At 46.9% G+C, this 24150-nt stretch overlaps 1 protein-coding gene across 1 annotated transcript in view; it reads left to right on the top strand.

Moving 5' to 3' along the window:
• OLFML2B (olfactomedin like 2B) overlaps positions 1 to 24150 on the top strand; it is a 128363-nt gene that overhangs the window by 54707 nt on the left and 49506 nt on the right. The window contains exon 3 of the mRNA XM_030572842.1: positions 8159 to 8266. Coding sequence (XP_030428702.1) covers positions 8159 to 8266 — 108 coding nt within the window. The remainder of the gene's footprint in view (positions 1 to 8158; positions 8267 to 24150) is intronic.

Below are 24150 nucleotides of genomic sequence, written 5' to 3'. Positions count from 1 at the left end.
GCAAGGTTGAGACTCACCGGTGCGGCACCTCCTGTTGGTGATCCTGGGAATTAGCTCTTTTCCAGCCTTGGAATGTCCTCTGCCAGCCAGTGGCTCACCTGCCTCAGGTCCCCAGGTCCCTCCTGCACTGCGGCTCCCCTTTACGTCAAGGATCTGCCCTAGTAGTACCAGCACACTCTGGATCTCCCCTCCCAGAGGAACCCCCAACCCTCTATACACATCTTGCCTCAGTGGCTACTGCCAGTCATCACCTAGCCCCCTTTCACTGGGACAGGCTTCAGTTTGTAATGGCTACTCCTAATTGGCAAGGGGGTTGGACCTGCTGCCTTTCCCTGCAGCCCCAGTACCTCCACAGGCCTTTTTTTCAGGTCTCAGCCTGGGAGGTCGCCAGGCCTGAGCTCCCCAGCTTAGCCTCCCCTTCCTCAGCACTGCTCTGTCCAAGGTACCCTTTGGGCAGCTAGGTTTATCTCTCTCCAAAGCTAGAGAGAGACTCTGACCCAGCTCCTCCCTTAGCCCTTCTTATACTCCCAGCCCAGCCCTGAATGGCTGCCTCAAGCCCGCTCCTGATTGGCTCCCTGGGGCAGCCCTTTTCCAGGGCTGTTTTTAACCCCTTCCGCACCGAAGCGGGGTGACTGCCCCGCTATAATCTCCATAAGGAGTGGTGGTGGTGGTGATACTGGGAAACTGGAGTGTCTGAGGGAATTGCTTATATGACTTCTGGTTAGCCAGGGGAGTAAAACCAAAGTCCTCTCTCTTTGGCTGGTTTGGTGTGCCTTGGTAGTGAAGGAACCCCAGCCTTAGGGTGTGACTGCCCTGCTCTAAGCAATTTGTCCTGAATTGATACTCAACAATTTTATTGGCTACAAAAGATAGATTTTAAGCAATAGGCAAAAAGTCCAAGTTAGTTACCAGAAGAAAAGAAAATATAAGCATGCAATCTAAACTCTCAACCCTGTTAGACTGGGCAACATCTAGATTAAGCAATTTTTCTCACTCCGGTGGTTATTGCCCTTGAAACCTGGGCCAGTCACATCTGTTGGAGTCTTCTGAGCGTCCTTGTTGCTTGCAGCATAGTTGGGGGAAGGAGAAAGGCCAAGCATGTGGCCATGGTGTTCTGTTTTATACCCTTAGTCCATGAGTTTGTAGAACATAAGTCCAGGCATGTCTGGTTGCCCATATATTGAACTGGAGTGTTTAAGTGGATGACACTGTGGAGTCAGCCTCCTTGGGACTGTGGCGCTGCTGCCAGGGGATTGAATTTTCTGATCACACCACTCTGTGCATGTCTTCCTGTAGTTCTAGTGGGTTGATTTGGGGGTTTTCTTAGTCAAATTAATGCTCCACAAATTCAGTCCAGCTGCTTTCTGTTCCAGAAGAGGCATCTGTGATGCAGTACGGAGTGGTGCGGATTGACCTGGGAATGTCGTCTAGTTTTATTGGGACTGTCTGCACTGGGGATGGGATAGCAGGGGGTGACTTTACTTGAGGGATGATTCCTGAGCCTGTAACCTGAGCTAGCAGGGGCGTTGGGGCCAGGTGACAGCTTTTGCTGGGAAACTGGACAAAGGCTGGAGGAGGAGCCGGGGTTTGTGGCTGGACGAGACTGCTGGAGGGGGTTTCAGTTTGGAGCGGTCTGAGAAAATGGAGGGAACCCCAGGGCTGTGGTCTAAGCTTCCTGCCCCCCAGAGGGACCTGACTGAGGGATTCTGTTTGTACCTACTGTGATGGATTAGATCACAGAAATCCCCTGGGAGCTGCCACCTGATGTGCCCAGACTACTTTGTGACAAGATTATGGCAATCAACAGATGGCTCAGGCTATAAGGAAGGCTTTGGGATGTATGGCCTTTGGGAGGCATTCATGGACAGAGGACTGTTCTCTTGGGATGGACTTCACCTGAGTAGGGAGGGAAATAGACTTTTAGGATGGAGGCTGGCACAACTGATTAAGAGAGCTTTAACCTAGGAATTGCGGGGAGGGGGATGGTTGGGAGATGTCCAGGTAATCTCCACGCCGGATTTTAACATCGAGAGGGAAGAAAATGAAGCAAGAAAGGATACTGTCATGAGTAGGAGAATGGACATATGGAGGAAGGGTAGTGTAGATACAATTCTAATAGGTGATACTGGTGGTAGAATGTCTGGGCCTAATTGGCTTCACTCACATTCTTTACCCATACAGCAAGAATTAAGATGTTTGTACACCAATGCAAGGAGCCTAGGTAACAAAATGGAGGAACTAGAGTTACTGGTGCAGGAAGTGAAACCAGATATTATAGGGATAACAGAAACATGGTGGAATAGTAGTCATGACTGGAGTACAGGGATTGAAGGGTATGTGCTGTTTAGGAAAGACAGAAATAAAGGCAGAGGTGGTGGAGTAGCATTGTATATCAATGATGAAGTAGACTATAAAGAAATAAGAAGGGATGGAATGCATAAGACAGAGTCTATCTGGGCAAAAATCACATTGGGGAAGAAAGCTGCTAGAGCCACCCCTGAGATAGTGCTTGGGATGTGCTATAGACTGCTGGGATCTGATCTGGATATGGATAGAGACCTCTTTAATGTTTTTAATGAAGTAAATACTAATGGGAATTGTGTTATCATGGGAGACTTTAACTTCCCAGATATAGACTGGAGGAAAAGTCCAGTCTATATCTACTACTAGTTGTGCTAGTAATAATAATAGGGCTCAGATTTTCGTAGATGTGATAGCTGATGGATTCCCTCACCAAGTAGTTGCTGAACCAACAAGAGAGGATGCCATTTTAGATTTGGTTTTGGTGAGTAGTGAGGACCTCATAGAAGAAATGGTTGTAGGGGACAACCTTGGTTTGAGCGATCATGAGCTAATTCAGTTCAAACTAGATGGAAGGATAAACAAAAATATATCTGTGACTAGAGTTTTTGATTTCAAAAGGGCTAATTTTAAAGAATTAAGGAAATTAGTTCGGGAAGTGGATTGGACTAAAGATCTTGTGGATCTAAAGGTGCAGGAAGCCTGGAATTACTTCAAGTCAAAGTTGCAGAAACTATCAGAAGCCTGAATCCTAAGAAAGGGGAAAAAATTCATAGGCAGGAACTGTAGACCAAGCTGGATGTGCAAGCATCTCAGAGAGGTGATTAAGAAAAAGCAGAAAGTCTACAAGGAATGGAAGATGGGAGTGATCAGCAAGGAAAGCTATCTTATTGAGGTCAGAACATGTAGGGATAAAGTGAGAAAGGCCAAAAGCCATGTAGAATTTTCTCTTGCAAAAGGAATTACAACCAATAGTAAAAGGTTCTAGCCATATAAATAAGAAGAAAACAAGGAAGGAAGAAGTGGGACCGCTAAACACTGAGGATGGAACGGAGGTTAAGGATAATCTAGGCATGGCTCAATATCTAAACAAATACTTTGCCTCAGTCTTTAATGAGGCTAATGAGGAGCTTAGGGATAATGGCAGGATGACAAATAGGAATGAGGATATGGAGGTAGATATTACCACATCTGAGGTAGAAGCCAAACTCGAACAGTTTAATGGGACAAAATCAGGGGACCTAGATAATCTTGATCCAGGAGTATTAAAGGAACTGGCACATGAAATTGCAAGCTCATTAGCAAGAATTTTTAATGAATCTGAAAACTCAGGGGTTGTACCGTATGACTGGAGAATTGCTAACATAGTTCTTATCTTTAAGAAAGTGGAAAAAAGTGATCCAGGCAGCTACAGGCCTCTCAGTTTGACATCTGTAGTATGCAAGGTCTTGGAAAATATTTTGAAGGAAAAAGTAGTCAAGGACATTGAGGTAAATGGTAATTGGGACAAAATACAACATGGTTTTACAAAAGGTAGCTCGTGCCAAACCAACCTGATCTCCTTCTTTGAGAAGGTAACAGATTTTTTAGACCAAAGAAATGCAGTGGATCTAATTTACCTCGATTTCAGTATGGCATTTGATACAGTTCCACATGGGGAATTATTAGCTAAATTGGAAAAGATGGGGATCAATATGAAAATTGAAAGGTGGATAAGGGACTGGTTAAAGGGGAGACTACAATGTGTCGTATTGAAAGGTGAATTGTCAGTCTAGAGGGAGGTTACTAGTGGAGTTCCTTAGGGATAGGTTTTGGGACCAATCTTATTTAATCTTTTTATTACTGACCTTGGCACAAAAAGTGGGACTGTGCTAATAAAGTTTGCAGATGACACAAAGCTAGGAGGTATTGCCAATAGAGAGAAGGACCGGGATATCATACAGGAAGATCTGGATGACCTTGTAAACAGGAGTAATAGTAATAGGATGACAATTAATAGTGAAAAGTGCAAGGTCATGCATTTAGGGATTAATAACAAGAACTATTGTTATAAGCTGGGGAGGCATCAGTTGGAAGTAACAGAGGAGGAGAAGGACCTCAGAGTATTGGTTGATCACAAGACGACTATGAGCTGCCAATGTGATATGGCTGTGAAAAAAGCTAATGTAGTCTTGGAATGCATCAGACGAGGTATTTCCAGTAGAGTTAAAGAGGTGTTAGTACCGTTATATGAGGCACTGGTGAGACCTCATCTGGAATACTGCGTGCAGTTCTGGTCTCCTATGTTTAAGAAGGATGAATTCAAACTGAAACAGGCTCAGAGAAGTGCTACTAGGATGATCCGAGGAATGGAAAACCTGTCTCAAAGAGCTCGGCTTACTTAGCTTAACCAAAAGAAGGCTGAAGGGAGATATGATTGCTCTTTATAAATGTATCAGAGGAATAAATACCAGGGAAGGACAAGAACTATTTAAGCTCAGTACCAATGTGGACACAAGAACAAATGGATATAAACTGGCTATCAAGAAGTTTAGACTTGAAATTAGATGAAGGTTTCTAACCATCAGAGGAGTAAGTTCTGAAACAGCCTTCCAGGGGGAGTAGTGAGGGCAAAAGACATATCTGGCTTCAAGAATAAGCTTGATAAGTTTATGGAGGGGATGGTATAATGGGATAGCCTAATTTTGGCAATTTGTCTTTGACTACTAGTGGTAAATATGCCCAATGGCTTGTGATGGGATGTTAGATGGGGTGGGATCTGAATTACTACAGAGAATTCTTTCCTGGGTGTCTGGCTGGTGAGTCTTGCCCAAGCGCTCAGGATTTAGCTGATCACCATATTTGGGGTCAGGAAGGAATTTACCTCCGGGGCAGGCTGGCAGAAGCACTGGGGGTTTTTCGCCTTCCTCTGCAGCTTGGGGCATGGGTCACTTGCTGGAAGGCTTTCTGCACCTTGAAGTCTTTAAACTACGATTCGAGGACTTCAATGGCTCAGAAGGTTTGATACAGGAGTGGGTGGGTGAGATTCTGTGGCCTGCATTGTGCCGGAGGCCAGACTAGATGATCATAATGGTCCCTTCTGACCTTAAAGTCTATGATTCTATGATTCTATCCCTGCTTTCCCTGCCAGATTGGGGCCCCAGCATCCTGTCTTGCTGAGCCAGACACTCCTGTCTGCTCCAACAAAGACCTAGGGTCTGAATTACTTGCCCCAAAGCTGCAGGTTTACCTGAAAGCAGCTAACAGAAGTGGTCCTGTCTTTAACACTCAGATGCCCAACTCCCAATGGAGTCTAAACCCTAATAAATCTGTTTTACCCTGTACAAAGCTTATACAGGGTAAACTCATAAATTGTTCGCCCTCTATAACACTGATAGAGAGATGCATGGCTATTTGCTCCCCCAGGTATTAATACATACTCTGAGTTAATTAATAAGTAAAAAGTGATTTTATTAAATACAGAAAATAGGATTTAAGTGGTTCCAAGTAGTAACAGACAGAACAAAGTTTTCCCAGGAAAACTCAGATGTGGATAGGCATCTCCCAAAGTTCACTGTCAGTTAAGTGTTTCTTGACTGGGCATTTACTGAGAATAGTCCTTTCTCAAGAAGCTGACCAAATGCTTCACTTAGAATTAAAACACATTAAGATACAAGTACATAGCCAATATTCATAACTTCAACTACAAAAAAGATAGACACATACAGATAGCATAATTATAACCAGCCAATCATACCCTCTTCATAGACATCTCACACAACAACCTTTGTAGAATATTTGCTGCAAATATATAACAGTGGTTGCAACAATGATCTATATGGTTACAGTTTATGTCAATAACATCACAGTGGAACTCAGTAGAGTGCTGCCTCTTCTATCTTGGTTTGTTAATGATTCCTAGCACCCAAATCTTGACCCCAAGCCTTCTTCAGGTTCTGCAATGTGCCAGGTTTTGTTTCATCTTATGCACCTGTATGCTGTTGGGTTGTACATGAAATTGGAAGTGCTGAAAGTTTTGGAACAGCCAGTAGAGAGCCTGTTCTCATGGCACATCCGCACAGAAACAGAAATACACAGCGGTAGCTGAACCATCCTCCTGAATGCAGAGGAGGCCACCCAAAATGTGGTAAGGTGATAGGGAATAGTCAGAACAAATTATGTCAAACCAATCTGATAGCTTTCTTTGATAGGATAACAAGTCTTGTAGATAAGGGAGAAGTGGTGGATGTGGTATTCCTAGACTTTAGTAACACATTTGATACAGTCTCGCATGATATTCTTATCAATAAACTAGCAAATACAACTTAGATGGGGCTACTATAAGGTGGGTGCATAACTGGCTGGATAACCGTACTCAGAGTAGTTATTAATGGTTTCCAATCCTGCTGGAAAGGTATAACAAGTAGGGTTCGGCAGGGGTCTGTTTTGGGACCGGCTCTGTTCAATATCTTCATCAACGACTTAGACGTTGGCATAGAAAGTACGCTTATTAAGTTTGCAGATAATACCAAACTGGGAGGGATTACAACTGCTTTGGAGGATAGGGTCATAATTCAAAAGTATCTGGACAAATTGGAGAAATGGTCTGAGGTAAACAGGATGAAGTTTAATAAAGACAAATGCAAAGTGCTCCACTTAGGAAGGAACAATCAGTTTCACACATACAGAATGGGAAGAGACTATCTAGGAAGGAGTACGGTAGAAAGGAACCTACGGGTTGTAGTGGACCACAAGCTAAATATGAGTCAACAGTGTGATGCTGTTGCAAAAAAGCAAACATGATTCTGCGATGCATTAACAGCTGTGTTGTGAGCAAGAGACGAGAAGTCATTCTTCCGCTCTACTCTGTGCTGGTTAGACCTCAACTGGAGTATTGTGTCCAGTTCTGGGCACCGCATTTCAAGAAAGATGTGGAGAAATTGGAGAGGGTCCAGAGAAGAGCAACAAGAATGACTGAAGATCTTGAGAACATGACCTGTGAAGGAAGTCTGAAAGAATTGGGTTTGCTTAGTTTGGAAAAGAGAAGACTGAGAGGGGACATGATAGCAGTTTTCAGGTATCTAAAAGAGTGTCATAAGGAGGAGGGAGAAAACTTGTTCACCTTAGCCTCTAAGGATAGACCAAGAAGCAATGGGCTTAAACTGCAGCAAGGAAGGTTTAGGTTGGACATTAGGAAAAAGTTCCTAACTGTCAGTGTGATTAAACACTAGAATAAATTGCCAAGAGAGGTTGTGGAATCTCCATCTCTGGAGATATTTAAGAGTAGGTTAGATAAATGTCTATCAGGGATGATCTAGATAGACAGTATTTGGTCCTGCCATGAGGGCAGGGGACTGGACTCAATGACCTCTTGAGGTTCCTTCCAGTCCTAGAATCTATGAAAAATCCCAGCAATATTTATATCCCATTGTACTATCTGTTGTTTCCCCATGTATCTATTTAAATACTTGCTGCACTGGAACTGAACAATGGCCCATCTTGTCCTGTGTTCTTTCTTGAGCAGTGGCCAGTGTGGATGCTAGAAGAGGGTGTAACCATCCATGCTATAAAGCACCTAACTGTGTAATACCTTTCTGTTTCTGGACATATTTTCCTAGCTGGTGAGCAGTATAAATCCTTACAGTACATGCTAATTATAACACTAGCTAGTGTAAATGCAGGTGCCATTTGTATCCATATAAATTCCTAAAATGCTCTACTTAGCTCTGCATGTTTTCTTTTGATTCCAAAATTCTCCAGGCTGTAGATATGAATGGAAAATCTTGTCTTAAAGCCAAGCTGATATTGTATAGCAGAGAAAAGTGGGAGACGATGCAAGTCCCATCTTGATTAACATTCTGTCACTTTTGTTTTACAGCTATCCTCCATCATAGAGATGCTAGAAAGTGCTTTCTATGGCTTAGACCTTCTAAAGTTACACTCAGTCACAACAAAATTGGTAGGCCGAGTGGAGAAACTAGAGGAGGTAAGATGAGATTCATTTCTTTTTCTTTGGGTGTATTGTTAGAGACGGCATCATGCAAAATGAAATGGCACCTAATCGTTTGGCATCTGGAGCCAAATCATGGTGTTCCATTCCTTATGGGAGAACTGGTAATTAGCCACCATTTCATTTAACTGTGTGGCCACTGTCATCATGACCTATGACTGGACATTTAGAGAAAAGAGATCAAGGGGTAACATTTCAGAAGTGAATAGATATTCAAAGATCTTTAGGCACCTAGGCAATTTTTGGAAATCCTACTTGATGCCTAGTTGCATCTTTAAATGCCAAAAGGCCTTTGAACATGTGACCGGTAGTTGCCTAAGTTCCATTGTCTTTCACTGAGGCTTAGGGCTTGTCTACATCAGAAAGTTGCAGCGCTGGTGAGGGAGTTACAGCGCTGCAACTTTGAAGGTGTACACATCTGCAGGGCATCACCAGCGCTGCAACTCCCTGTTTGCAGCGCTGGCCGTACTCCCGTTTTGTCTCGGGTGTAGAGGATCCAGCGCTGGTGATCCAGCGCTGGTAATCCAATGTAGACACTTACCAGCGCTTTTCTTGACCTCCGTGGAAGGAGGAAGCCTCTGGTAATCAAGCTGGTCTCCTTTCCCGGTTTGCTCTCTCGTTCCCGGAACCCCGAGCAAGCAGGTCTCCTTCCCTGCGGTTTGCTGGGTGGCTCCGGGAACGCGAGAGCAAACCGCGGCGAAGCTGGTCTCCTTTCCCGGTTTGCTCTCTCGTTCCCGGAACCCCGAGCAAGCAGGTCTCCTTCCCTGCGGTTTGCTGGGTGGCTCCGGGAACGCGAGAGCAAACCGCAGCGAAGCTGGTCTCCTTTCCCGGTTTGCTCTCTCGTTCCCAGAACCCCGAGCAAGCAGGTCTCCTTCCCTGCGGTTTGCTGGGTGGCTCCGGGAACGTGAGAGCAAACCGCGGCGAAGCGGGTCTCCTTTCCCGGTTTGCTCTCTCGTTCCCGGAACCCCGAGCAAGCAGGTCTCCTTCCCTGCGGTTTGCTGGGTGGCTCCGGGAACGTGAGAGCAAACCGCGGCGAAGCTGGTCTCCTTTCCCGGTTTGCTCTCTCGTTCCCGGAACCCCGAGCAAGCAGGTCTCCTTCCCTGCGGTTTGCTGGGTGGCTCCGGGAACGCGAGAGCAAACCGCGGCGAAGCTGGTCTCCTTTCCCGGTTTGCTCTCTCGTTCCCGGAACCCCGCGCAAGCAGGTCTCCTTCCCTGCGGTTTGCTGGGTGGCTCCGGGAACGCGAGAGCAAACCGCGGCGAAGCTGGTCTCCTTTCCCGGTTTGCTCTCTCGTTCCCGGAACCCCGAGCAAGCAGGTCTCCTTCCCTGCGGTTTGCTGGGTGGCTCCGGGAACGCGAGAGCAAACCGCAGCGAAGCTGGTCTCCTTTCCCGGTTTGCTCTCTCGTTCCCAGAACCCCGAGCAAGCAGGTCTCCTTCCCTGCGGTTTGCTGGGTGGCTCCGGGAACGCGAGAGCAAACCGCGGCGAAGCGGGTCTCCTTTCCCGGTTTGCTCTCTCGTTCCCGGAACCCCGAGCAAGCAGGTCTCCTTCCCTGCGGTTTGCTGGGTGGCTCCGGGAACGTGAGAGCAAACCGCGGCGAAGCGGGTCTCCTTTCCCGGTTTGCTCTCTCGTTCCCGGAACCCCGAGCAAGCAGGTCTCCTTCCCTGCGGTTTGCTGGGTGGCTCCGGGAACGTGAGAGCAAACCGCGGCGAAGCTGGTCTCCTTTCCCGGTTTGCTCTCTCGTTCCCGGAACCCCGAGCAAGCAGGTCTCCTTCCCTGCGGTTTGCTGGGTGGCTCCGGGAACGCGAGAGCAAACCGCGGCGAAGCTGGTCTCCTTTCCCGGTTTGCTCTCTCGTTCCCGGAACCCCGAGCAAGCAGGTCTCCTTCCCTGCGGTTTGCTGGGTGGCTCCAGGAACGCGAGAGCAAACCGCGGCGAAGCGGGTCTCCTTTCCCGGTTTGCTCTCTCGTTCCCAGAACCCCGAGCAAGCAGGTCTCCTTCCCTGCGGTTTGCTGGGTGGCTCCGGGAACGCGAGAGCAAACGGCGGCGAAGCGGGTCTCCTTTCCCGGTTTGCTCTCTCGTTCCCGGAACCCCGAGCAAGCAGGTCTCCTTCCCTGCGGTTTGCTGGGTGGCTCCGGGAACGTGAGAGCAAACCGCGGCGAAGCGGGTCTCCTTTCCCGGTTTGCTCTCTCGTTCCCGGAACCCCCCTTGAAGCCGCCCAACAGCGCTGCAGTGTGGCCACATCTAACACCACTTGCAGCGCTGGTTGCTGTAAGTGTGGCCACTCTGCAGCGCTGGCCCTATACAGCTGTACTAATACAGCTGTAACAACCAGCGCTGCAAAATTTTAGATGTAGACATGGCCTTAGATTCCTAAGTGCCTAAGTCACTTTTGAAAATGAGACGTAGGTTCCTGTAACAGGGTTCACGACCCACCCCTCTTCCTGGGGCCCAATTGCTGCCCCAATAAAGCTCAGAGAGGCTTCAGAGGCTTAAGATTGTCCCACCTCCAGTGTCCATCTATATACAAGCTTTACAAGATTAGTCACCTCCTTTACAGGCAGAGTCAGCCTTCAGCTTGGAGGCCTCCATTTCCCTCTCTGACTGACTTCTTCCTAGCTGCCCCCTGCTTTCTGGCTCCCTCCCAGTCTTTCTAGCCCTTGGCTTGTCAGGCCAGCAGGTGTTACCAATCCATGAGGCCTTTTCCATCAGCCCCACTCTGTTTCCCTTGATTGGAGCTGACTGGGCAGGGGCCGATTAGGTGCTTTTGCACCAGCATCCTGCTACAGTTTCTAAATCATTTAGGTGCTTTTGAAGATTTTACCTAGCCAGTTTTGCCAATTCTCACAAGTCTTGAGCTATTTCATATTCTTCTTAAAGCCCCAGTTCCTGGAGTCATGTGATTTTTGTAAGACTCTCAGCTTTCATTTCAAAGAAAAGTAAGATATCATGGTTATGAAGAAAAGCTTGGAAATGTGACCTAAGTAGGTAACTTAAAATTTTAAAGACTAAACAATAAGAACTTAAAATGTTTTACTTTTGAAGAACTTCATGATTTCTTGGGGCCTGACTCATGGTTTTAGAATACTGGGGGTTGGCCATGCTGAGCCTGTTTGTAGTAATCCATATGTGTGGCGGAAGATCACATTTTAGTCACACACAAACATATATGACATCTTGCAACTCAGTCAAGGCAGGTCAATGAGAAGGGTTTCTCAGAAGAGGATGCGGGGTGGGAAGGTGATGCTGCATTTATGAACCCTGTGACCAGTGGCGTAGTCAGGTTCTAACAGGGGGAGTGAACACAAAAAAAAAAGGCACCACCCAACATATCAAATTACTAATTACATACTTTTAAATTTGTTATACATATTTATTTTGTACTTAAAATAAAAACACAAGAATTATATTTTTACAAGTATGTGTGTTATTTTGCATTTAAAATATAAAAGTTTTACAGTATTTTATATAAAATCAAAACATAATAAAAACACATTATTTACTTATTTTATATTTCAAAGATAAGATCAAAACAATATGATAATCTATGAAGCAAATACAACAGCATCTTTAGTCTAAGCTTCATTCTAGCAAAATTATCTATTACCTTATTATAATCTACTTCAGTAGCCAATTGTCTTTCAATGGAGAGCAAAGCTAACCCATCTTTACAATCTATCTTCACCCATTGTAAAACACAGGTAGGACTTTATAAGTTTAAGTTGGCTAAAGGATCGTTCCGCAACTGCGCTACTTATTGGCAAGGTCAGAAAAATGTGGTACAATCTCGAAAGGTTAGGATGAATGGAATACATATCATTGGCGATCATGAATTACAGTACACTGTTGATGGTGAGTTTCTTGTCAACACTTGACTTTACCCTACCGCTAGTGCTCATTATCTCTTTGTACATATCTTTCAATGAAAGAAACTCTTCCACAATTGTGGTTTCACTGTCTATCACATCTGAGTATGTCTGCCAAAAATTCTAATTTGTTCACATTATCCACGTTGTCAAAATGCTTTGGATCTAAACCTAGTTTATTTGGCAGCCACATTTTTAAAATGCTCGAATCTTTTACTTATGCTATTTATAACAGAATCTAAGAATACTAAGTAGGATTCAACTATGAATTTCTTCCGGGCATCAAGTATTCCTTCTTCATCCTCTGCAATTTCCTCATGGAATCTTTTTCTCTTACGTATTCTGTGCTGCTTATATTCCAGCAGCCAGGTCAATTTCACAGCTCTATGAATTTGATGCCCATCAAATTTGGTCAGCAAAGTGTTAAATGATTTGTTGAAAAGGCGCCACTTTATTCAAAATTAGAGGAGAAGCAAAAACAATCCGCATACTAAGAAGTAATCAAACAGACTGAACTATTTGAAATTATCCAAAGGGTTCAGCATTTGTTTACACTGCAGGAAACAATTCTTATGAGTACGTGCGCTTGTGTGGGTGCCTGGGTGAGTGAGTGTACATGTCAACCTATTAAAAAAGCGCCAACAAAAGGGCAAAGACAAAATATTTTAAAAAATGTGGGCCTCTTGGCTCTTGCAAGGGATTCACATGTTACAAGACTGACTAATGCTGTAGTGGTAAGTGTTACAAGTGTACAGACGAAGTTTCTGCCACATCTGATTATGTGATGGAAGCTACTGCTCGATACCAGGGGCTTTCCTCTCCCCACGCACCATACCCCTGCAACACCAGATTTGCTGTGTCTCAAGCCCAAGGCTGGGTCCAAGCGTGGAGACACCCCCCCACCTCCACAAACCCTTCTGCCAGCTCAGGAGAGGCACCAGAGCTAAGCACTGCAAAGCTGGCCCAGCCCCTGCAGCCCCTACTCCCTGGCCCATGCACACACTGTAGCAAAGGGATCAACTGAGACCAGCTGGGGTGCGTGTGGGGGGCGACACCACCAGGGATCCATCTCTCCAAAGCCCCAGCCTCAAATTGCAACCTCCTGGCAGGTGAGCACTGTAAGGGGAAAGCCCCCAAAGCAGAGCAGGCAGCCTCTGAGGCGGGGGGGCAAACTGGGAGCTTACCCCCCATGTGAAAAAAAGTCTCTGTATTGTCTGGAGCCACCAGATTTCCGCCTTTTTTGAATTAAAAGCTCCAAAGGAGAAGCAGATTTCTCGCGCCAGGCTCTCCTTCCCTGCGTGGCACGCGGCTGGAGCAGCAGACCCAGGAGTGGGCTGGGATCTGGGGCTGACTAGCTGCTGATTTGATCCTTTGGGCTCTGCCCCTGTTCTCAGCTCAGTGCTCGGATCCGCTCCAAGCCCCCAAGCGCCTTGGCTCGCCAAGGCAGCAGTACCCCTCCCCCCCATTAATGCAATCCCAGTGCTGCCTCCCCAAGGGACCTGAGCCCCCAGGATCCCAATGAAAAGGGCTGTGGGTGGAGGGGGCTAGTTTGCTTTCTGAAAGGCAAATTCTGCACGAAAAAGCAAGTCCCACTGATGTGTCATTGAATGAAGGAGAAACCCGGAGCACTAGCTCCGCACTTGGGCACACCTGGAGTGTCAGTGATCAGGCTTGCTGGCCTGGCCCCCAGCCCCCATGCTCAGCTCATGCTGCCTTGCACTCCTCAGGCCAGGGTCACCACCCAGATGGAGGCAGGGGCAGCACAGCATCTCGCTGTGAGGGGGCCATTGCTTGCACGCACCCGGTGAGACAGTCCCTCTTATCTCTCCTGAGGCGGCTGCTCTGCAATCTGTGGCCCCTGGAAGCAGGCAGCACACAGGAGCAAGGGGGGGCACAGTCCCCCGCAAGCGAGAGACAATCAGACAGACGTGGGCAGGGTCTGTTGGGGGTTTGCATGGGGGAGGCGGGGGATTGGGGGTGGAGGGACTGCACTGGGAGACTCTCCAATGCAGCACCTAGCCACACTGGCTCTATGCATCATGAGGCCACTCGGGAAAAGGAGGCAGCAAGAGAGAGAGGCTGAGGAGGAGGTGCCCTTCTCCTCCCAGCTCGGTCTGTGAGTCCCTGATCTCACAAAGTCTCAGCACTACTGGCACTTAGTCCCCAGGTACTAGGCTGCAGTGCAAGCTAGAGGGGCTGATACAGAGAAGTCAGGACCAGTCAGAGCACTTCCCATGTCATCATGAAAGCTCATTCCTGGAAAGCTGGGTGAGGTAATATGGCGGGTGGGGGGGGATATACATCAAGGTGGGTGAGGTAATATAGTTTATTGGACCAGCTTCTGTTGGTGAGAGAGACAAGCTTTTGCGCTTTCACAGAACTCTTCTTCAGGAAGAAGAAAGAACTCCGTGAAAGCTCCAAAGCTTGTCTCTCTCTCTCACCAACAAAAGTTGCTCCAATAAAAGATACTACCTCACTCACCTTGTGGCTCTAATTTCCTGGGAACAACAGGGCTACACTAACGCAGCATACAAAAACGCAAGATTCACATGAACAGCACACAGTGACCGCCATCACACTAGGACACTATTTTTAGGATTCATCTTAGCATCCAGCATGTCATCATCACACCAAGGAAGTAGCACTACTGAGATAAATATAGCCACATGTGCATGCCAAAAATTCACAGTAAAAGCACACTGGGATCCACACAGCAGGATAGTAGTGTCAGTTTAGCTCTCAGTTTAGTGGGAATATACTCAGGGACTGAGTCCAAAGGTTCAGCTAAACACAAGGGCACCTGCAAATAGTTGTACTAACAGCAGGTTCTACACTGGCACAATAGAAGGAGTTCCATGTCAGGGCACTAATTCCCAATCCCAGTGCAAGGCGATATGGAATCCAGGCACCAGGTCTTTAGTACTAGAATTTGTACTCCCAGGAGAGTGGGATGGAATTATTTAAGTTACAGAAGGCAACTCCCAAGAAACAAGAAGGCACTTGACCAAATGGCTGGGTGGATGTTAAACAACTATCACCAACCATTGTGCAGCAAATGAACAACAATTAGCAATTTAATGACCACCATCACCAGAGAATTACTCAACCCTGGGACTCAGCAGTGCCCCCTGCAACTTGATCACCAGCAGGGGGGCACCACACCCCGCAAGAGACCAGGAGATGCCTTCCCTCCCCCCGCCCACTGTGCCCGTCCTGGTCCAGCTGCCAGGGGGTGTTTTTGGAGATGCCTCTGGCTGAGCCCCCTGCCAGATGCAGAGAGCTGGGTGGCAGCTGGTGGTATGCCCCCCACCATGCAGACGGCCACCCCGCCAGCAGCCAGGTGCCAGCTCTCAGCACAGCCACCTGGGACGAGGTTTCAGTCAACCCCTCCCAGTCACCCTCACCACCAGACCCCCTTTGAAATACACTTACCAGCTGCTGCTACTGGCTGTCTTTAGTTGGGTGAGAGGTTAGGAGCTGCAGAGCCAGAGAAAGCATGCCTGCCACAAGAAGCAGGTAGGAGAAGGAGGTGAGGCTGCACTGCACTGGTGGGGTCGCTCAGCTCAGCTCCAGGAGCAGAGTTCCCCTCGCTGATTGGCTGGTGGCCAAAAACCAGCTAAACAGCACTCCACTAGCTACCCTACTGCCCCTGCCCCAGCTGAACAGCTGGTGGCTCACAGGCCCCATAAACAGTTGACTGGTGGGTGGGTGTCTCTGTCCCCTATGGCTGGAGGGGCATGCCCTGACTGATTCCACCCCCTTCTTCCTCAAGGCCCTGCCCCCGCCTCTTCTCCCAGGAGTGGCCAGCTTGCTGGAGCTCAGCTCTTCCCCCTCCCCTCTCTGCTGCCGATCAGCTGTCTCAGCAGGGAGACAGCTGTTCGGCGGCAGGGAGGGGCGAGGTGGGTACACAGCAGGCTGGGGGAAGAGGCAGGGAAGGAGCTTGGCTGCCGCTGGCAAAGCCTGCCTTGCTGCAGGAGCTCAGTGCCAGCAGTGCCAAGATTCAGAGCGGAGCATGGGCTCAGCTGGCACCATTGGCACCATGGTAACCCCTAAGGCGCCACTTTTTGACAACATGCTTAGTGGCGTAGCGGTCGCTACCCCTGCTCCCCCCCAGGTACGCTACTGCCTGTGACTCATGTCCTGTACATAGCATTTAATGTTTAGTCCAATAACAAAAAAGTTAATGATCTAAACTGGAGCCAGTGTGAGCTGCTGTTAAGGTTGCCAAGCATCTGGTTTTCAACCAGAACTCCTGATCGAAAAGGGACCCTGGTGGCTCCAGTTGGCACCGCTGACCAGGCTGTTAAAAGTACAGTTGGCAGCACAGCAGTGGCCTGGGGCTAAGGCAGGCTCCCTGTCTGCCAAAGCTCTGCGCAGCTTCTGGAAGTGGCCCCCAGTTCCCTGCAGCTCCTAGATGCATGGGCCACCAAGGAGGCTTCACATGCTACCACCGCCCCAAATGCTGGCTCCGCAGCTCCCATTGGTTGGGAACCACGGTATGTGACCAATGGGAGCTGCGGGGGTGGTGCCTGCCAGCGCAAGTGCAGTACACAGACCCTTCCTGGCCATCCATGTGCCTAGGGGCTGCAGGGACCTGGTGGCCGCTTTCTGAGAGCCATAGTAAGTGCCACTGGGACCCCATATCCCCATCCGCACCCCAACTCCCTGCCCCAGCCTGGAGTCCCTTCTCACACTCAGACTCCCTCCCAGATCGCACCTTCACCCCCCCAACACTCTGCCCTAGCCCTTAGCCTACTTCTGCACCCCAAATCCCTCATCCCCGGTCCCACCCCCTCAGCCAGAGCCCGTACCCCCTCCTACACCCCAAGCCCCTCATCCCCGGCCGCACCCCAGAGCCCACACCCCCAGCCAGAGCCCTCACCCCCCTCCTGCTCCCCAGCCCACTGCCCCAGCCCGGTGAAAGTGAGTGAGGGTGGGGGAGAGTGGGGAGGGAGCCCCCAAAGCTGCAGGCTTTAAGTTAAAACAACTCTGCATATCTCTCTAGCCATGTTATAGAGGGCGGACAATTTATGAGTTTACCCTGTATTAGCTTTATACACAGTAAAACAGATTTATTTGGGGTTTGGATCCCATTGGGAACTGGGTGTCTGGGTGCTGGAGTCAGGTAACCTGCTAAGCTATTTTCAGTTAACTCTGCAGCTTTGGGAGTGTTGGGGTTCCCTCCCCACTCTCAATTCTGGGGTACAGATGTGGGAACCTGCATGAAAGACCCCCTAAACTTATTTCTACCAGCTTAGGTTAAAAACTTTCCCAAGGCACAAATTCCTTTCTTTGTCCTTGGATGGTATTGCTGCCACCACCAAGTGATTTAAACAAACATTCAGGGAGGGGCCACTTGGAGCCCTATCTCCCCCAAAGTATCCCCTAAGTCCCTTTACCCCCTTTCCGGGAGGGGGGGTGTTGAGAATAATATATCAACCGATAGGTTAACAAAGTGAGCACAGACCAAATCCCTGGTTTTTAGGACACTGAAAATCAGTCAGGTTCTTAAAAGAAGAATTTCATTAAAAAAAAAAGTAAAAGAATCACATCTGCAAAATCAGGATGGAAGATAATTTTATAGGGTAAATAAAAAGATTTTAAACACAGAGGATTCCCCTCTAGCTCAACTTCAAAGTTACAAAAACAGGAATAAGCATAGGGAAAATTCACAAGCCAAAACGAAAGATAATCTAATGCATTTCCTTGCTATTACTTACAAGTTCTGTAATTTTTAGATGTATCAGTTCAGGATCTTTTTAGGAGCTGGGTTTCCTTCTTGGTCTCTCTCTTTGTCCCAAGAGGGAACCAACAAAGATTGCACAAACAAAACCTTCCGCCCCCGTCCCAGATTTGAAAGTATCTTCTTTGCCCATTGGTTGTTCTGGTCAGGTGCCAACTAGGTTAATTGAACTGATTAACCCCTTACAGGTAAGTGATTCTGTACTTCTGGCCAGGGGGGATTTATGTTACTGCATACATAAAGGTTGTTACCCTTCCCTTTATTTTATGACAGGGGGCATGGCCTGGACCCTGGGTCTGTGTTGCAGCAGGCTAGCATGTCTGGCTCAACAAGGCAGGGTTCTGGAAGTCCCAAGCTGGCAGGGAGAACGGACTCAGAGGTAATTCCAGCACATCAGATGATGGTCTCTGTGATCTCTGTGACTGAACCAGTCACTGTGGCATAGTCGAACAGGATCTGTGCACAGCTGATTGCTTTGAGACACTGGTAGAGATTTTAAGTGAGTTTTAAGTGTGATGGCCGGAGAATAGACAAAGTGGTTACTGGTTTGTTATTTTCTGTTTGCTTATTTTGGGTAAGGGAAATAGAGGCAGGAAAATCAGCAAAATGATTGACAGTGAGGCTCAGAAGAAGCTAGAACTGCACAGGTTGCAAATTGCTGAGAAGGAAAATGAACATAAAAGACAGATGGAATTAAGAGAAATGGAGATTAATGCACAATTGCCTGGGAAAAAGCTGCTCACAAAAGAGCCATGGAAGCCCAAAGGTTAGCACAGCAAGCTGCTCAGGAGGAGAAGGAAAGAGAGAGGTTATGTCCACTATATGATGAATCTAGTGATATTGCTGAGTATTTCGTCACCTTTGAGAGACTGTGCACTCTCCATGCAATTCCTGAGGATCAGAAGATGACTACTTTGGTTGCAAAATTGACTGTGAGAGCTCTGGACATATTCAATAAGATGCCTATTACTGATGCTTCAAACTATGGTATATTTAAGGAACTGGTTTTGAAACAGTTTCAGATTACACCTGAAACCTACAGGGTTAAATTCAAGAGCCTTAAAAGGGGAACTGGGTTGAGTAATGTGGCTTATGTAAATGAAATGAGAGATTGGTTAGACAAGTGGTGAGTGGAAAAGGCATTACAAGCTTTGAAGAAATGTGTGATTTGGTTGTTCAGGAACAGTTCCTGGGTATGTGCAGTGACAATGTAAAACAGTATTTGTGGGACAAAAAGGTGGATGCAGTGGGTGAATTAGCTGGGTTTGAAGACTCTTATGAGCAATTACAAGCTGCAATGAAACATAAACCACTGGCAGAGGGCTACAGGGTTGGTGGAAAACAGAATCACCCTTTTACCCCTGGGAAAAAGGAAGCTGTGTGTTCATCTCCCCATTCCCCTGTTACTCATCCCAAGTCTCCTATACAAGCAGAGGAGCCCAGAAGGTGCTATCATTGTAATTCCATAAGCACCTGAGGAATAAATGTCCTGGGCTGAGTGGGAACAGGCTCCAGGTAACACATGAAGTTGCTGCTTCTCAGAGCACAGGGGTATCCCAGGTTACTGCCACTTTCCACACAGGATTTGTAAAGGTTGCTTCTACACAAACAAGCAGTGAACATATGCATGCTGTTAAACTTAATGGAAAAGTGCTCCAAGGTTGGAGGGATACTCTTGCAGAGATTTCTGTGGTCAGGAGGGACCTGATCCATGAGGATTTGTTACCAGGAAAAATGGCAGAATTAGAATTGGTGGGAGGTTACAAAGTCCTTGCACCTTTAGCTAAGGTATACATGGAAACTGGTGATTTGCAGGCTGAATTAACTGTTGTAGTGGTGACACATAATTTTGCACTGTTTCTACTGGGGAATGATTTTTTTGATGTGGCAGAATCTATCCCAGGGTTTGTTAGCAGCAAGAAGGAATCTTGTGCTGAAAGCCCAGAGGGGAGGGTGAAGTCACAGGGGCTGTTGGGGAAATGGGAGAGTGTCTAATTCCTCTGTAGCAGGGGAAAATGTTACATTGGGGGCAGGGATGGTCGAGACCAGTTCCTATAGCCCTGGGGCTCAAGACAGGTCCCTGTGGGAGGGGATGGATAGAGCCAGCTCCTGTCTTGTGATCATCTCCCTGGGGGAGAGGGATGTTTCACCTGGTAACAGGGGGGGCTTCCCAGCTGCTGACTGCCAGGAAGTTGCAGGTCAGCAGGGGACAGACCCTGCCCTAGGGTGCACAGGGACATGTATCCTGGAAATGGAAGTTGGGGTCCTGACAACCACTGCAGTGGGAACAGACCCCAAGGGCTCTGTAGCTGGAAGCAAGCCCAACCTGAGTGAAGGGTGAGGGGGGGCAGAGTTTGCTGGCCAGGGAAGGGTCTCTCATATCTGGTAGTTGTGAGCCCACAGCTGGATCAGGGTCACCTTCCCTTTTGGAGGATGCAGGGGTGTCTGCCTTTGGGGGGAACTCAGAGAGGGAAGTCCAGACGGAAGGTGAGGGTGGACAGGAGAGTCTGCTCACATTTTGTAGGAAGGCATTTCCCCAGAAGGGTGAAGGATCTGCATCTGAAATGCCAGACCCCTCACCTGCGGATCAGGTATTAAGGGAAGACTGGGGGTCAGATCTCCTGGATGAAGAGAATGGGGTGACCCACGGGATCTTACCAATCCAAAGCACTCCATTAAAAGATATTGTTCCTGCTATGCTTGTAGAAACTTAACACTGTCTCTTCAAGGCAGGAGAAGGAAAAACTTTGCATGTGGGACGCTTCACAAGCTGGTGGGACCCAACAGAAAGAGATTCCAGATGGAGGGGCCAAGGGCAGGCATGGTTTCAGTGAACTCTTTCCTTGCCAAAACCCCAAGCACATACCTGAATTGAAAGCCTTCAACAAAGAGACAGGAGAGTCTGTGTCTAAACCCCTACCATGGCACACAAAGGGATTGGAAAATACAATAGACACTGAACGAGCTAAACTGTGTGAACAGAGCCTGTCCGCCATAGATTTGCTGGTTATCTTGTGTCTTTGACTACTTCACCTTTGAGTCAAGACAAAGTTGTTAATACTAATGGTAAACCCTTTGAAGATGTGTAACATACCAGATCTCTGGAAAAAACTTTTGTTCACGCTAGGGATGGTGACAAGACAGTCCCACAAGCGGGTTGCTTTTCATCTTATACCTGTAAACAGGCTGAGAGCTTCACACAGCAGCAAAAGCATAACAGGCCTACACTACTGTGTGGAAGGGGAAACTGAGGCACACCGCCTCATGGCATTGGTGGCTAAATGCCAAGAAACCTGCACTTTTACAGATATTGCTATCTGCATTCTGTTAGCAATGCTATACCCCAACAAGTTTTTGGGTACCTGGGGACTAGGAACCCAGAACTTTGCAAGAACCCCTATGAATAGCATTATAGTGTTTAATATTGCTGGATGGGGGTATGACCAGAGCTGAACCAGAATTTTAAATGTACTGCCTCCACCATGGACAGTCTCCTAGTCTCTGGCAGTAAGCTCAGGAGGAGGATGTGATGTTGCACTCCATGTGCTTTATGAAAATATGCTAATGAGTGTGAATATAATGTAACTGGAATATGCTTCATGCAAAAGGTCTCTTGTAAGGTATCATTACAAAGCTTATAATCTACTGAGTGTGTTCATCCTATTTGTATGCATATATTATTCTTGTATCTGAAGCTAGAAATATGAAGTATAACTCTGAGGTCCTGTTGTAATTATGCAAAGTATGGGCCATTAATGGTGATTTAGAATATTGATGGCTCCCATTGACTAGGACAATTGGTTGTAAATGGTTTATTTACCTGCAAGCCTTCCTGTGTAGTGTGAGCCAGCCCATGGGTAATGAGGAATGAAGTCTCACAGGGACACGTGACCATGTCACCTGATAATGAAATCCATCTTAAATCTTGTACTTTTCCATTTAGAAAGAGGGGTGGGGACCCAGAGAGACAAAAGATTCCTATCTTGTGCCAAAGTTATAAAAGAAGCAGGACAGAGGCGGCTGCCAGTCATGAGAAAGTTTTCCACCTAAGATGTCTGCTGGAACTAACAAGAACTGTACTAGGGGAAAGGATTGGGCCTAGACTAGGAAGGAGTTTAGTCTGTGAAAGAAGCTTATTGGAACATCTCTGAGGATATTACCTGTAATCAGTTTCTTTATGTATTAGGCTTAGACTTGCATGTTTTTGCTTTATCTTGCTTGGTGACTTACTCTGTTTTTCTGTTATTACTTGAAACCACTTAAATCCTACTTTTTATACTTAATAAAATCACTTTTGTTTATTAGTAAACCCTGAGTAAGTCATTAATACATGGGGGAGAAAACAGTTGTGCATATCTCTCTATCAATGTTATAGAGGGTGGATAGTTTATGAGTTTACCCAGTATAAGCTTTATACAGAGTAAAACAGATTTATTTTGGGTTTAGATCCCATCAGGAACTGGGTGTCTGGGTGCTGGAGGCAGGTAACCTGCTCAATTGTTTTCAGTTAAGTCTGCAGCTTTGGAGGCATGGCCCAGACCCTGGGTCTGTGTTGCAGCAGGCTAGCATGTCTGGCTCAACAAGGCAAGGTTCTGGAAGTCCCAAGCTGGCAGGGAAAATGGGCTCAGAGGTAATTTCAGCACATCAAGTGACAGTCCCAAGGGGGTCTCTGTGACCAAACTCGTCACACTGTCCATGATTTTTACTAAAAATACCTGTGACTAAATCTTAAACTTACCTCTGGACAGCTTAACCTATAGTTAAGATTGCCTAACATTTTCCATTGTAAGCCCCTCTTTTTACTAGCTTGTTACTTTTGCAGATTTCAACTATTGGGGGTAAAATTTTCCATGCTTGTTCTTTGCTTCAGCCTCAATTCTCTTAGTATGGTTCAGCAAAAATTGTTCAGCTGTTTCCAAGAAAAACTGGTAATTTTGCCCAAGATAAATTCTTACAACTCTTTGAAGAGCTCTAATGTCTTTACACTTTGGCACAGGAAATTTGACAGGGATGTAACCCTGGGATCAGAGAGATGCCTTTTGCTGTCCTCATGAAAAATCTGCTCACATTTGGCAGAGTTAAAAGCCTCTGAAAAATCAACATTTGTACATGTTCAGTAGAGCTTGTTAGAAACTTGCTGCTGAAATCTTGGAACATGCCATCTTCGGTGAGCATGCTCCCACCTCCAGCCCCACAGGGCCACCTCCTTGGCAGTGGATGGTACACAGGCTAAACAGCAGCCCTGGGCCTAAGGAGAGGCTCTGCTCTAGGTGCTTCTGCTATCTGGTGTTCATAATTCTGTGCTACCCTAAGAAGCAAGCGTCATTCTCTCGAGTTGACAGATGGGGCTACATTAGGTTACTGCCAGCAGAGCTGGCAGTAGAACCCAAGGCTTTAATATGACAGGTCTAAAGCCACATGGCCTCTTAGAATCAATGTGCCTAATCCATCCACTTGGCAGTGTTGTCAGTAACCACTAGCCCACACACCCCTCCAAACCCAGGAATAGAATCCTGATTCACAACAGTCTTCTGCTGGGAAAGTGTGTGTCACATCCCCGCTGGTGTTTGGGTTACAACTCTTACCTCAAAGGATTAAAGTCTGTGCTGTGGCTCTAACACTGCTGATCCAGGCCATCTGACAGCATGAGAATTACCACTGACCTCTCCTCTTGCTCTGGGAGGATGTCACTGAGCTGGCATACATTCTCTGGTTTTGTAGTTTCCTTGGGATGGTGTTTTGCCAAAATGGTTTATTTTTATTATTTCTAATTGCCTTTTATTAGGAGCTCTTGCTTCCCACAAAATCCAGGAAGTGTCTGAGGTGTGCTGGGGGTAAGGTAGGGGCATCTGGTAGGGCATGCTAGCCTCTCTTACTAGTGCCTGAGAGGGTCAAATAATGGCAAGGTAGGTACACTATGTCTTGAATTCAGAGTATACCACCTAAGAGTGAAAATCCTATCTTAAAAGATAAGCTAAATTTTTTAATTTAATTTTTTTTTAAATGTAGATTTCCCAGTAAATCATTTTCTCTTTCATGCAGTGTAATATTGTTTTGGCCAATAAATTGTGCCTTGCAATTTGCTAAACTGCATTTAGCTTTGTAGCATCAGGTTGTCAGCTCAAATACTGGAGCTTTTCCCCTCCCTCTGTATTTGGGAGAGTAATTCCTCATTCTTTTAAATGCAGACCCATCCCAATAGACTTCAAACATGAGCCACATGGAGTGGATTCACAAAGCCAAAATTACACATGCAA

The sequence above is a fragment of the Gopherus evgoodei genome, chromosome 8 (assembly GCF_007399415.2).
Source record: "Gopherus evgoodei ecotype Sinaloan lineage chromosome 8, rGopEvg1_v1.p, whole genome shotgun sequence".
Classification (NCBI taxonomy): domain Eukaryota; kingdom Metazoa; phylum Chordata; order Testudines; family Testudinidae; genus Gopherus; species Gopherus evgoodei.
The sequence above is the reverse complement of the archived record's forward strand: the minus strand, read 5'-3'. Positions and strand labels throughout refer to the sequence as shown.